The sequence below is a fragment of the Mercenaria mercenaria genome, chromosome 5 (assembly GCF_021730395.1).
Source record: "Mercenaria mercenaria strain notata chromosome 5, MADL_Memer_1, whole genome shotgun sequence".
NCBI lineage: Eukaryota > Metazoa > Mollusca > Bivalvia > Venerida > Veneridae > Mercenaria > Mercenaria mercenaria.
Window position 1 is genome coordinate 65680316 of NC_069365.1, and position 14491 is coordinate 65694806.

A 14491-nucleotide genomic window follows, 5' to 3' on the forward strand; every position below is an offset into this window, starting at 1 on the left:
ATGTCACAAGGTGAAAACGTGCATTTTTGACAACTTCAGGGGCCATTACTCTGAAAATAGGGGGCGGAGTCAGATAAAAAATAGGAGGTGCACAAGTTCATATCATGATTAAGACTCATGCAAGGTTTCATGAATCTATATCAAATACTTTTTGAGCTAGGCATGTCACAAGGTGAAAATGTGCATTTTTGACTATTTCAGGGGCCATAACTCTGAAAATAGGGGGTGGAGTCAGACGAAAAATAGGAGGTGCACAAGTTCATATCATGATTAAGACTCATGCAATGTTTCATGAATTTATATCAAATACTTTTTGAGCTAGGCGTGTCACAAGGTAAAAATGTGCATTTTTGACTATTTCAGGGGCCATAACTCTGAAAATAGGGGGCGGAGCCAGACGAAAAATAGGAGGTGCGCAAGTTCATATCATGATTAAGACTCATGCAAGGTTTCATGAATCTATATCAAATACTTTTTGAGCTAGGCGTGTCACAAGGTAAAAATGTGCATTTTTTACTATTTCAGGGGCCATAACTCTGAAAATAGGGGGCGGAGCCAGACGAAAAATAGGAGGTGCGCAAGTTCATATCATGATAAAGACTCATGCAAGGTTTCATCAATTTATATCAAACACTTTTCGAGCTAGGCGCGTCACGAACTTCGGACGGACGGACACACAGACGGACGGACGCACGGACAAGACCAAATCTATATGCCCCCACCACTCATGGGGGGGCACAAAAAAATAAGAAAAGGGGACATAATTCAGATAAATTTGGTGCCAGATTACAGACCTTGTGTCATATGATGTGCATGATGATTTGGAAGAACAATTTTAATATCTGGATCAAATCCGTTCAGTAATAACAGGGATAGAGTGAAAATTCACAGAAGCTTTAACCTTAAATTCTATGTAAAAAGGGGGATAATTCATGAAATATTAGTGTGGGAGTTAAGGCTCTTATGTCATATGTGAGTAATGATGAGGAATAGCTTTTTAAGTTCGAAGCAAATCCATCACTAACAACAAAGATAAAGTGAAAGTGCATCAAAACTTCAACCCAAAGTGTAGATGTAGACAGCGGCACGAGTAGGACAGCCCTTCATATAATTCGTATAGCCAACCTCAAATGGAAACATACCAAGTATTATCACATCTCGTAGTTCTAGTCAAATAACAAGAAAACAAACGGTACAATTTTTGGCTTTTACTTCACACATAAAGTCAGAACACTACAGAAAATGCAAAATGATATGTCGAACAAAACAGATGTTGGTGAAAGAACATTACAACATGTACCAGCAACCTAAACATAGATTTTACAAAACAGCAAATTTAATATAATCTTATTTCCAAACAAACAAAAGACCATGCACATAACTGTTAACAGAACTTTAGTAATTACTAAAGAAAGATGACAATACAGTCTCAAATATGTAGCACAAAGATCATGCTGTAGATTTTTCTTACTTATTCAGTTCTATGCCAGATGATTTCTAGAAACATTTAAAATGACAGTAACATAAAAGGCAGTAGTTCAATTTGCATATGTATACATGCAGTAAATTGCCCAGGTAATAATTACTTGCACAAAGCCATCTGATAAACTGAAACTGATTATAACAACACACTAAGAAGTGAAATGGCATTCTGAACATTTTTGGTCTTATATAAATTCATAATATCTTCCTCTATCAGATTAAAAAAAATTGAATATAGAACATTTATTTGACTTTGCTTGATAAGCAATAGATATTTGACATGTGTTTTAATATAGTAACACCTGATAACAGCCAGGCTATAAATTTAGTTATGGTAATTCTCCAACCAACTACTTTGCATTGAATCTGAATAATGACAATGTGGTCATTCAAGGCTCTAGAAGCAGGTTAATGGGATTTTATTATGTAACCAAAATTATATGACTGATTTTCACCAGGTAAATATCAACAATTCTGACTGGTTTTCCTGGTCAAAATGCCTTATTATTTTTGTGTGTAAATCATGAATAATGTGGTTTTGAAGCACTTTGGTTTGTTGGCAGAAAAATAAAGGATGTTTTGTTTTTGATGAATGAGGGGCCTAAGGGTACAGTTTATAAAATCCATTTTTTTTTTTTTCTCCAAACAGAAATTCACATCTTGGTGAAGTGTTTGAAGTGATTCAAAGTTACAAGGATATTGCACAAAAACAGTCTGTTTCTTGTAAGTGTATAAATGTATAAATGTATATCAGTTCTGTAAAAAAATTACCCATTTATGAATTATATCACTACTAATTCAGTGGGAAAGGAAACAGATACCCAAATATAACTGGTATCGGTGTAAATCTCTTTTCTGGCAAGTTAGAAAAAAAATGTGATACTCTTTGGTAATTTATGAGACTCCTATATTGAACACAAAATTTTAGCTCATCTGAAGTACTGAGTGTTGAATCTATTTGAAAATAACAATCAAGTTTTACATATTTTGCTATATTAACAGAATCTTGATGCATAAGATCTTTTCCAAATAGTACAATGGTATAGCTTAATCTTTCCCCTTAATTTTGGTATGCTACATGGTATTTTATTTCTTTGGAAATGTGGAGAAATATCAGGTTAAAGCAAGGTATCCCATCAGTCCTTAGTGTGTCCTAAGGAGACACCTTAATGTCTTAAGGCCTCACCAAATTAAAAAGTTGTTCATCGGATTTGCCACTCGTATATTTTCAGAAACACACGAACAATTTTTTGTTTTTGGCCTGCGCTCACCCAATTGAAAAAAATCAAGCCAAAATTTGTTGGTGCGCTACTTTTTAGAAGCTCCCAGTTGCCCCTCCTTGCATTGTTTCAGGCAGGGATTGACACCTAGGCAGATCTTCCATAAGCCAGCTGGATGGCTTCCTCACATGAAGAATTCCACACCCCAAGCAAGGTTTCAAACCCACACCGGAGAGGGGCAAGTGATTTCAAGTCAATGACCTTAACCATTTGGACACAAAATCCCCTCAAGTTGTTGTGTAAACATGTACACATTAATTTTATTCCAATTTCAATGTTTAATTTTTCTTCGTGTAAGACGTTTTTATATAGAAATATGTAAACATGAAATCTCAACATTTAAAATATAAAAGACTATCAATTAACCTGGTATATTTAATCTTTCTATTGAATACCTATTTAGAGCTATCCCTAACTTGCTCTGTTTTCTGCAATGTTCGATATCAGAAATAAGGATAACAAGACTGTTTTAATGACATACATCTAGATTTGGTGAATCAATTTTCTACCTTAGATATATTAAAATCCTATAAGATATTCTGAAAGTAAGTTAGCACAAATAACTCATTTCATATGTCAATAAAATAACAATCAAACTTTCATTTTTACAAGTAAAACAAACATATTAAAACAAACATTAAGGAACACTCACAAACTGAGAAATACGTTTCTTTAATACAGATAAATGGAAATGAATATATACAGTGACCATTGAAAGTTATGGTTCCTGCTAAATTTGTACATGATTTAATGGCAAAATAGTATGGCTATTACCATGATAATGTTTTTGGAAAATATATCAATACGTTTGAAGACTTCCAAGGCAAGAGTGCTACACAAAATAATCATGTTTGATACAAAATATAAGAAGCAGGCTGGACAGCAATTACTAAACCATAAATAAAACTAGACTCGTTTTATCTTTAATTTACTAAAAACATAAGAAATGTATATCATTACACCTCTTGACCACTAGCATAAAGCGTACCTTCAGGTTTTCCGAGTCAAAGATGGTAGCATTACAGTAAGTTCAAAATAATTTGCACATGGACTATATGCACCTGTCTCTTGATCAAAGTAGCTTGTTCTCCCAAAATCAAAATATTCTGAATATTTCTGTATTACTTTGCTTTTTTTAATGTTTAGCAAAAAGGTTACAATATTACAGAAGAAACAGTAAATAGATTCTATTCATGTATTTACCAATAAGTTTCATTTCTGTTGACCATTATAGTAACTTTCCAGCTATCGGTGGTGGAAGAAGAACCCGCTTGCCCTTCTCTGTGCATTATTTCATAAAGGGGGAGGGAGAAGACCTTCAGCATTCTGTAAGCAAGCTTCCTCAAACAAAAAAGTCAACACCCACAGGTGACACTCAATCCCACTCGGTGAGAGGTAAGTGATTTGAAGTAATTATCCACTCAGCCATGGGTGCCCCCAACACAAGCTTACTATATTATTTTGAGTATTCAAGGCATATTTCAGACGCAGAACGTGCATCATAATATGGGACAAACAGTACATACCAGAGATAGTTGTTTGTGTTAGTGACACAGGTAAGTTATTAACTCAAAATAAGAAGTCAAGCACTCAAGATAATTCTATTTTAGAAAAATAAATGTATATCCTTAACATAACACAGTACATTATAATATTATAGTGAGAACACAAAATGTTCTCTCTGTGGGACAAGTAGTTTTAAACGGTTTTGTTAATAAATCACAATATGGAAATCTCTTAAAGAGTAAATCACTATATACATAACACACATAAATCATGTAGTATAAAGATAATTTAGCTACATATTTAAAAACAAAATATCTACCCTTACCATATTGTTTACATGTGAAATCTTCAGTTTACTGAATTTTATCTTTATGTTTTTAATTACAACATGGCATTTTTTCTTTCATTTGCATCTATGTGTACTGTACAATATGTATATTTCACAAAAACCTTGACCTTCTCTATTATTGTCCCAGTTTTATACATGAAATGGTAAATGTGTATTTACAAGTGAAACTGAAAATATCATACAAAATGGACACAAGATTCTATTTTCGAGATGCAAAAACACTAGGTAAATGTCATGTTTTACCAATAATGAACTGAAACAATCAAACAAACAGTATCTTTCAAACAAATGACACACATCATATTTGAACTATCTCAGCAATGATTAAACTTCTCTGTAAAAATGAGCAACAATTCTGGAAAAAAAAATGGATGAGTTTTGATAATTTTTCTAAATGCAAAATTTCTGTTGCTAATGCCACAATAAATATTTATTGAACTGGTGAGTGTGTGTCTGAAAGGGGGATGGTCATCCAGTAAATAAAATGCTGGTATCTAAACACAGATGCTTGGGTTTAAGTCCAACAGTAGTCAAGAATCATTCTACATCAACACCAGTTTAGTATACACTGTAAAACTACTAGACAATTAGACCTGCTCTTCCTGTATACAACTAAAATGTACTACAAGCAATTCATTTTCTTTCAATTTTTGCCTACTGAAGACTGTTTTTTGTTGCTTTTTTAAACAAACATAATTTAACTCAACAACATAAATGGGCAGTTTCGCAACAATGGAACATGTATCTTCTAACTGATGCCCAAAATCTAAATAAAGTGTCATTATATACTGACCAAGTAACAGTGCAGGCAGTATAATAACATAATACATGTATTTGACAATACTATTTCTCTAAGATGTTGTCCTCTATGCAAAATCTACTAAATATATGGAAGAGACCTGAGGTATCAATATTTAATGCCAAAATGATATAAAACAATTACTAACTACTGATTGTTCTCTGCCTGTATACCATTACATAGAAGACAGGTTAGAGTGATGTGTCAGCAGGCTGAAGATTACATAGAAGACAGGTTAGAGTGATCCACCAGCAGGCTAAAGGTTATATAGAAGACAGGTTAGAGTGATGTGCCAGCAGGCTAAAGGTTATATAGAAGACAGGTTAGAGTGATGTGTCAGCAGGCTAAAAGTTATATAGAAGACTGGTTAGAGTGATGTGTCATTAAATAATAAATCTGAACATCCCACCAGAAAAATTACACATTCAATACAGAGGTTTTTTACCCCTTTTATCTTGCAATATTTTCCTATTTATCAGACTTTATTCCATTTATTGCCTGTTATATCAAATGCAGATAAACAATAACATTTAAACCTAAACATTAGCTGCCAATAGATATACGAAAGCAAGAACAGAACACACACAAACCAGTAACATATTCACTTCAAGTCAACAACTCAAAATACTGCCGTACTTCCTTACTTATGTTGTGCCATTCATCTGTTGACAAAAGTATTCCATAAAAATCTCAATCCATCTCATAAAAAAATATCGTTATGCAAAAATACCTCCGCTGTGTGAAATTATATTGTTACTTGGTACGAAAATACCACTCTGCGGCAACAAAAAACAGAAAACTCAGCACCTCCATAACACACCCAGTACCCCAAACCTTACACCAAGTTTCAAACATAAACACCAAACAATTCAAATTAAACAAAGTTTACATTTATAAATACATAAAACACTTAAGGCAAAAATTATTGTCATAAACATACAATGTCAAATAAAACAAGTACATATATAATGGTAGAAATAAAACACAGAAAACATATATAATGCAGCATACTGATACAGTATTCTATTTGTATTAGGCACTTGACTGTAAGTTTCTCCAAGACAAATTTTATTTTTTTTGTTGGATTAAATGTCGCACCAACAAATTGGTCAGATAGCGATTTTTCAGCTTTGATTGTGAAGTAAGACCCCCAAATGCCCATCTGTGCATTATTTAATCACAGGCGGGCATTGGGCAGAACCGCCGACCAACAGTAAACCAGCTGGATGGTTTCCTCACATGAAGAATTTAATGTCCCAACTGAGGTTCCAACCCACACTGGTGAGGGTCAAGTGATTCGCCGTCAGCGACATTAACCACTCAGCCACGGAGGCCCCTACAGTCAGCGACATTAACCACTCAGCCACGGAGGCCCCTACAGTCAGCGACATTAACCACTCAGCCACGGAGGCCCCTACAGTCAGCGACATTAACCACTCAGCCACGGAGGCCCCTACAGTCAGCGACATTAACCACTCAGCCACGGAGGCCCCTACAGTCAGCGACATTAACCACTCAGCCACGGAGGCCCCTACAGTCAGCGACATTAACCACTCAGCCACGGAGGCCCCTACAAAGCTTATGTATCCACAGGCATAGTAAAACAGAGTGATAGCACTGTCTAAAGCACCTGTACTTCAGTTTTTTAAAAGCAAAATGTCTTACATTTTCAGATTAACTCCTAGAATAATTTCAATGTTCTATAACAAATCCTTTTCGTTTCATTTTCATTACTGCTAACAAAATATAGAATTGCAGTAAAAGCTTGTTCATTTAAACAACAAATGAACTCGCATATCATAAATACAACGCAATAAATCAACAAGAATTCAATAGAACAACTAGCAATATCTTTTTCTTATAAAACCAACAAGGTAAAATTGAAGATGTAATAAATAAATTCAACATGGTAAATAAACAATAACCCTGTCTAACAACAGTCAACAAAACAGTAAACTGCATCCATTATAAGAAAGCCTCGAACATAGAACTTCATCTATCAAACAACAAGCCTAAAGTAAATCTCTCTGGCCTCAATAATAGATTAAGATTTTATTTGTTAATATAAAAAGTAACATATATTTTTTTTATGTAAGTTTCTTGTTCACAATCAAAGCACCATTGTTTCTAAATATTTCATTGAAATGGCATCAAAAACCAATTATTTCTATTATGGTGTAAATGATATATTACCCTGTACATTTATACCTTATAATTCACACACATATATTTTGAACTCAACTTCACCTGTAAGTGTCCATCCATATTAGATAGAATGCAACTTCATTTTAGGACGTTCTCATTTTATTTTTCACTTGTTTTTTTTTACATCATATACACAAAAATAAATCCTAAACACAGATTCAGGTAAATTTTTCATCAAACAAGAATACAATGTGATATAGATAATCTCTTCTATATACACCCTAAAAATAAAAAAAAAAAAAAAAAAAAAAAAAAAAACAGAAAATTTACAAAAATTTCAATTGGATGATTATTTTTAAAAAGCACATCAGTTCAATTTCTAAACTACTTTATTTGCAAAAATAAAAATGTACATGATTAAAAACTGAGATTCAGCAAAGAGATCATAGCACTAAATGCCAACACTAAATGTCTACTCTAAGTCTATATTATGCAATATTTTTACAGAACAAAAATGAAATAAAATTAATCCAGCTGTCTAACTGCTGAAATTTTTCTAGAGGGAAATATCTTTTAGTTTCAACAGGCTATGATTACTTTGAACAAATCTGTTGAATGGAGATCCTGTATACTGGGTGTGAGCTAAGCCAGGCTTAAGAAATAGTCACATGCCACATGTCACTTATATGCTGGAAACATAGTTTAAGCTCCAACTACTTCAGAGTACTTGCGTGTGAGAATTTCGCATGAAGTGTGGAGGTGTATAAAATAATTTGTTACCACAAACATACTTATATCCAGCCAATATATCATTGACAGTTTAATTGTTCAACATTTGAAAGCTTTCTAAACAAAATAGTTAATAAACCAAGCAGGTAAATGGCACTACTGCAGAAATATGTCTTTTTCCATGATTTAGTAAATATTTTGAGAGCTATTAATTTTAGAAGAATGGTCCATTGTTAGACTGACTTCTACTAAATTTTCAATTCAAATGAACTCCTATATTCTACAATTTACTTTTCAGTTTTACTCCGGACAATTCATGACAAATTTGGACCTAGCTTGAACCCTGTTTAGAACAGTACTTCTAACTCTGGAGCATCAATTATTTCAATTTATGTAATTTTGTTGGGTTAAGCATCACACCAACACAATTATAGACATATGGCCACTTTCCAGCTTTGACGATTGAGGAAGACCCCAGGTGCCCCCCCATTCATTATTTCATCATAGGTGGCCACCTAGGTAGAACAATCCACTTTCCAGAAGCTTGATGGCTTCCTCACATTTAGAATTCAACGCCCCTTACCACTTGGCCACGGAGGCCCCTAATTATTTCAAAGCCCCACAGCAACATTTCCACAATACTACCCCCATCCTATCATTGTTAAGGGATTCTAAGTCTGTAGTCAAATGTACTCAGAGATTGGGTTCCACCAATCCCTGTTTTTTAACCAAGGCAGTTTCATTTATATAACAGCAAGGCAGTTTCATCTATATAATCTCATTAAAACAAAAATCAAAATTTATCAATATACTATGTAACTATGGCAGATTTTTTCATATGTAGAATTTTGGATTAGAAGTGACCTATTTGAAGATTCAAGTCATGACAATCGTCTCTGGTGATAAATGAAATGTTCTGTCATATATGAGCTGCTTTAGGTGTACAGTCGAGACTGCCTTAACGACCCCCTGAATTTAGCGACTCCCTGTCATATGCGACCCTTTTTTATGCTCCGGACGCAATTTACTATTAAAAGAGTCTTAATTAAGCAACCCCCTGCCTTACGCGACAAGCGACTGTGAAATCAGACTCCTGAATCGATTATCAGACCGTTTTCAGCGACTTTGAGACGCTCCCTCGCAAGATTTTACACGATAGAGTTACCGTTCGTTATCTCGCGTGAAGTTGTTTGTGACGAGAACTTACTTGTTTACAAACAATGGCGGATGAAAAACATAAAAAAGAACTGTTTGACATTAGAACAGCGTGTTAATGCACTTGAATTGCTCGATTGGGGAAAACCAGCGTATAAAGGCGGTGAAGAATTCGGAGTCGGTGCATAAATTAACAATGTTCCTGGTGAAACAAAAAGATGGCGGTATTTAACAGGAAACGACGAAGAAAACACGGATTAAAGATGCAGTCAATAAACGGATAAATGTCAATGAACCATTAATACACAAAAATATAAATATCATAAACCTCAGTGTGTAAAATAGTTCTAATGGAACATTTATATTTTACTGCTCCCCTTTATTTTCTCGCCTGATCATGAGCTTATATTTGTTTCATCAACATCATACGAATGATGCAAATTATTTGAAATTTATATTTTATCAATATGCAATTAAAGAAATAGAATTTAATCATTTTTCACGCATACCTTAAAAGAGGTCTATATATAAGTATCCGATATACATGTACTTTAACTGGAAAAATATATGAAACCAACGTCATCCAGTTAAGTGAGACTGTTTTAAGAGACTCCCTGTCATATGTGACCTTTTTTGCTGCTTCCCAAAGTCGGTCTCTTAAAACAGTCTCGACTGTATATCATACCCTAGATCTGTGACTTAGTTATAGCTAAACTGTAAAAATTGTCATTTAATGTGCATAACGGCAGTAAAATTAACTATACTATCTACCTAACTAGACCTCCTAAAAAGCATCTTTACATTACAAATTACATGCATCACATGTGGATTTAACATACTGCCACACACACAACTGTAAAAATCTTGTGTTTTCTCCTTGTTTTCTTTAGGTATTAAAAAGGCGAAGGAAAACGTAATATAATGCATATACATGTGTATAAAGAAACACTTCGTACTGTTTCACTCTCACCACTCAAACTTGTTCTCTGCCAGTAACCGACAATCATCCACATTAAAATGAGGTAGCAAACTAACAACTTAAGAAATAACGTCATTACATGACTCCTTAAATTGTCTGTCCATAGTTTGTGATACTGACCAGTCCATAGTTTGTGATATTGACCAATCTATAGTATACCACTGGTATGTTGGATTAAAAATAAAAATTGAGAGAAACAACATTAAAATGCACTTACACTGCCATGTAATAAAACACTTATATTGCCTGCCTGTCAACATTCAAAACTCTTTAACCCTTGGACCTTCACACCTCAGGCAAGTAGTTTTGGCTATTGACTGACAAGCATTTCAGTAAGTGTATATTATCAAATCCTCAGAGAACATTCCCTTACACTGGGATCTGTTTCCAAAACATCAAAGTTCTTCTAAAGCATGCAAAACTGGCTGACTTCACTAAAGAATTCATTACACAAGCTCATATGCCTGTTCCTGTGTCTAGACCAATAATCCAAATCAAATACTTACATTAATATGCCTGTGTAATACAGTTATATGACTAAATGTTAACATATTACACACCAACTTATTACACCAACCTTATTTGGATTTCTTTCATGCTCTGGTCTCTGTTTTCATACAACATTTTTAAAATGATATCCATTAAGCATAACCACACCCTATAAGCTCCTGAAGCCAAAGAACCAAGATTTTATAATATACAGATATGGAGAATGGATTCTATTCAAACTGTAAGTCTTCTGGCTTGGCAGGGGGAACAACCAGTAACAACTTCTGTATAAACTTGTTCACCCAGTCTGAAAGGAAGTTAAAACATGGATATTTATGTGTGTTTTTAAACATTTCTGAAAAGTATACAATTTGACATAGGACCATACTACGAAATATTCATACTCTTGGATGCAATTCAGTATGAATTTACCTGTTATTTTTCACCAAAACACAAACTAGTTTATGTCATCCATAGTTTAATCATATTTTATTGCTTATATATACATGTATATACACAGAAAAAAACATTTATGATACACTGAAAAGCAAATGGGTTGGGCCCAAGTTCTTACAACATTAGCAATCTGCCCTCCCCTAATGTCATCCATAAATCTCTTGGTAAATGAAAATACAATAATTTTCATCAAAAGGGAACACAAACTTTTTAAAAAAGAGCACCGCCTTGCGGGTGCAGACGCTCATCTGATTTTTTTGTCTCTGTATAATAGAAATATTGTCCTGCTCATAATTTTCTAAGTCCAAAAGGAGCCATAATTCCTGCAAAAAGCAATGTAGAGTTATGGTACTTGCTGTGCAGTCAGCTTTTAATTGCGAGACAAATGTTTTAAAGCAATAGCTTTAACTGTTAAGGAGAAAAATTGACCTAAACGAAAAACTTAACCAAGAAATTTGATAAACTAAGTCCAAAAGGGCCCATAATTCTTGCAAAAAGCAGGATGGAGTTATGTTTCTTGCTGAACAGAGTCAGCTTTTGATGGTGAGCAAGTGTTGCAAGTTTTAAAGCAATACCTTTGATAATTTTCTAAGTCCAAAAGGAGCCATAATTCTAGCAAAAAGCAATGTAGAGATATGGTACTTGCTGTGCAGAGTCAGCTTTTAATTGCGAAATAAGTGTTCCAAGTTTTAAAGCAATAGCCTTGACTGTTAGGGAGAAAAATTGACCTAACTGCAAAACTTAAACAAGAAATTTGATACACTAAGTCCAAAAGGGCCCATAATTCTTGCAAAAAGCAGGATGGAGTTACGTTTCTTGCTATACAGAGTCAGCTTTTGATGGTGAACAAGTGTTGCAAGTTTCAAAGCAATAGCTTTGACAGTTGAGGAGAAAAGTTGACCTAAGCATAAAACTTAACCAACTAAGTCCAAAAGGGGGCTATATTCTTGCAAAAAGTAGGATATAGTTACGTTTCTTGCTGTACAGAGTCAACTATTGATGTTGAACATGTGTTGCAAGTTTTAAAGCAATAGCTTTGATAGTTTAGGAGAAAAGCTGACCTAAACATAAAACTTAACAAAGCCGACGCAGACGCCGATCAAGTGATTACAATATCTCATCTTTTTTTCCCAAAATTCAGATGAGCTAAAAACTGCTCAAATTTCCATACAGTATGGAAGTTACTAAGAACATCTCAAAATTGTAAAATAAAACATACATTATGGGAGGTGAAATCCCCCTAGCTCCCTGGGTCTTACAGAACAACATTATTGGGAAAACCCACTTACCAATCTTATCCTGTATACTCTTAGGTTTGTTCTGCCATTTTCCACCTATACAATACAACACAATGCCTCCTGCAACAAGGCCCAGGGCAAGAAAGCTCTCATGTGGCTTTTGGTAGAATGTCAATACCACAATGGCAAAACTAATCAAACACAATACAGCTGGTAATGCTATAGGCACCTGCAACAAATACTACACTTAACAATACATTCTTAAACTATAAAGTTCTGTTGTATGTAGATGTAGTGTTTTAAGTAGTCCCTAACTTGAAAACTATGTTCTGCATGATGCTTGGTTTGACAGCATTTCATGCACATAATGAGCGTTAAGTTATCCCACAGAGTTTGTTAAAATCTTTTTTCAGCAAGTTACTGACAACTTCTTCACATGAATCAGTTCTTTTCATTTCACTTTTGCAAGGTATAACTTCACACCCTTTCAGGCATTATTTCAGGCTTAGGCGGATATCTCGGTCGACCACCAACCCTCTGTAAGCCATGTGGGTTTAATCAGAAGCAGAAACAAAATGCCTTAAGATAATATATAGTAAAGACAGTTTGTCTTATAATAATAATAATAATAATAATAATAACGACTTTATTTTACGTGTGTAACATATTTGGTGTTTAACCAATTTTCAATATGGTCCGCATTATCAAACAAAAGATCCAAGATTAATTACAAAATTTACAAATCAGAGAACAGTAATGATTGATAAATATACAGCAATACAGCTGAGAAACAAACCTGAAAAGATAGTTTAATAATGAACAAATGTAGCATAAAACACAACAAGATAATAAAAGAAACAGCAAAGGCATGCATATATACACATATATTACAAACTTAAGAAAATTTAGCTTAAACCATGAAATTACATATTAAAATTGGTGGTTCCAGCCTGAAGGTATGAGTTCTTGAATTTTTGAAGTGTATCTGAATATCGAATATATGCTGGAATAGCATTCCAGATTACAGGTCCAGAGTACGATAGGGAATTACGAAAGAATTCTATGCATGGTTTGGGGACAGCCAGGTTAGCATTATCTCTGTGTCTTCAGGTCAATTAATGAATATTCATCTATGATTATACTTCTATCCTCTGGATGGTGTGTCTAAAGCATTTGTATTAACAAAGTCAGTCAAACAGGTATGCCTTTACTTGCATGTTATATCACTAACTCACATCTTACTTGGTGTATTACTATCAGTCAGTTTACAGACAATGATTTTTCATTTAGCTAACATGCTTAAAGTTTTCAATATTTGTGGCGGGACATTTTTGTAGACGTCATGGTTGCATCCATCACACCAAAATAAATCCAAGCTAACATTTGAAATTATTGTTAACTTTTATCTTCAACAATTGAAATACACAATTTTATATCCCCATGAAATAGCTATTTTTGCCAAAAACATAATTTCATGCCCATAATTATTAAATGGTTTCATTGTTCCACCTACAATTTAAAACAGGGTTCAAATCAAAATATAAATCCTTTCCTGTTCCTCTCTTTAAAGTATAGTATACCTTGATTGGTCTTTCCAAATCTGGTTCCTTAAACCTGAGGTAAACTTGACTAGCAAATGTCATTACAAGAATGGAGGCAAATCCAAAACCTTCCATCTCTATCAGGTAAAATATGTCTCCACTGTTCTGGAAAATCAGGGTCAGTGTAAGCTGAAATATAAAATGTGGAAATTTACACTGGCTGTAAAATGAATCTACACATATATATGTTTAGACCTTTAAAATAGTTTAAACAAGTGACCATTTCAAGAACATAATGCGTAAGATTTAACTTAATAAAATGTTGGTTTTTTTTTTTTTTGAA

The 14491-nt window shown here is 33.9% G+C and overlaps 1 protein-coding gene across 1 annotated transcript in view; it reads right to left on the bottom strand.

The window, feature by feature from the left end:
• Positions 1–1193: 1193 nt before the first annotated feature.
• LOC123557456 (large neutral amino acids transporter small subunit 1-like) overlaps positions 1194–14491 on the bottom strand; it is a 48932-nt gene continuing 35634 nt past the window's right edge. Inside the window, exons 9-11 of the mRNA XM_053543777.1 lie at positions 14188–14337; positions 12659–12836; positions 1194–11220 (exon numbers count right to left, since the gene is read on the bottom strand). Of these exons, the coding sequence (XP_053399752.1) occupies positions 11144–11220; positions 12659–12836; positions 14188–14337 (405 nt within the window). The 3' untranslated portion in view covers positions 1194–11143. The remainder of the gene's footprint in view (positions 11221–12658; positions 12837–14187; positions 14338–14491) is intronic.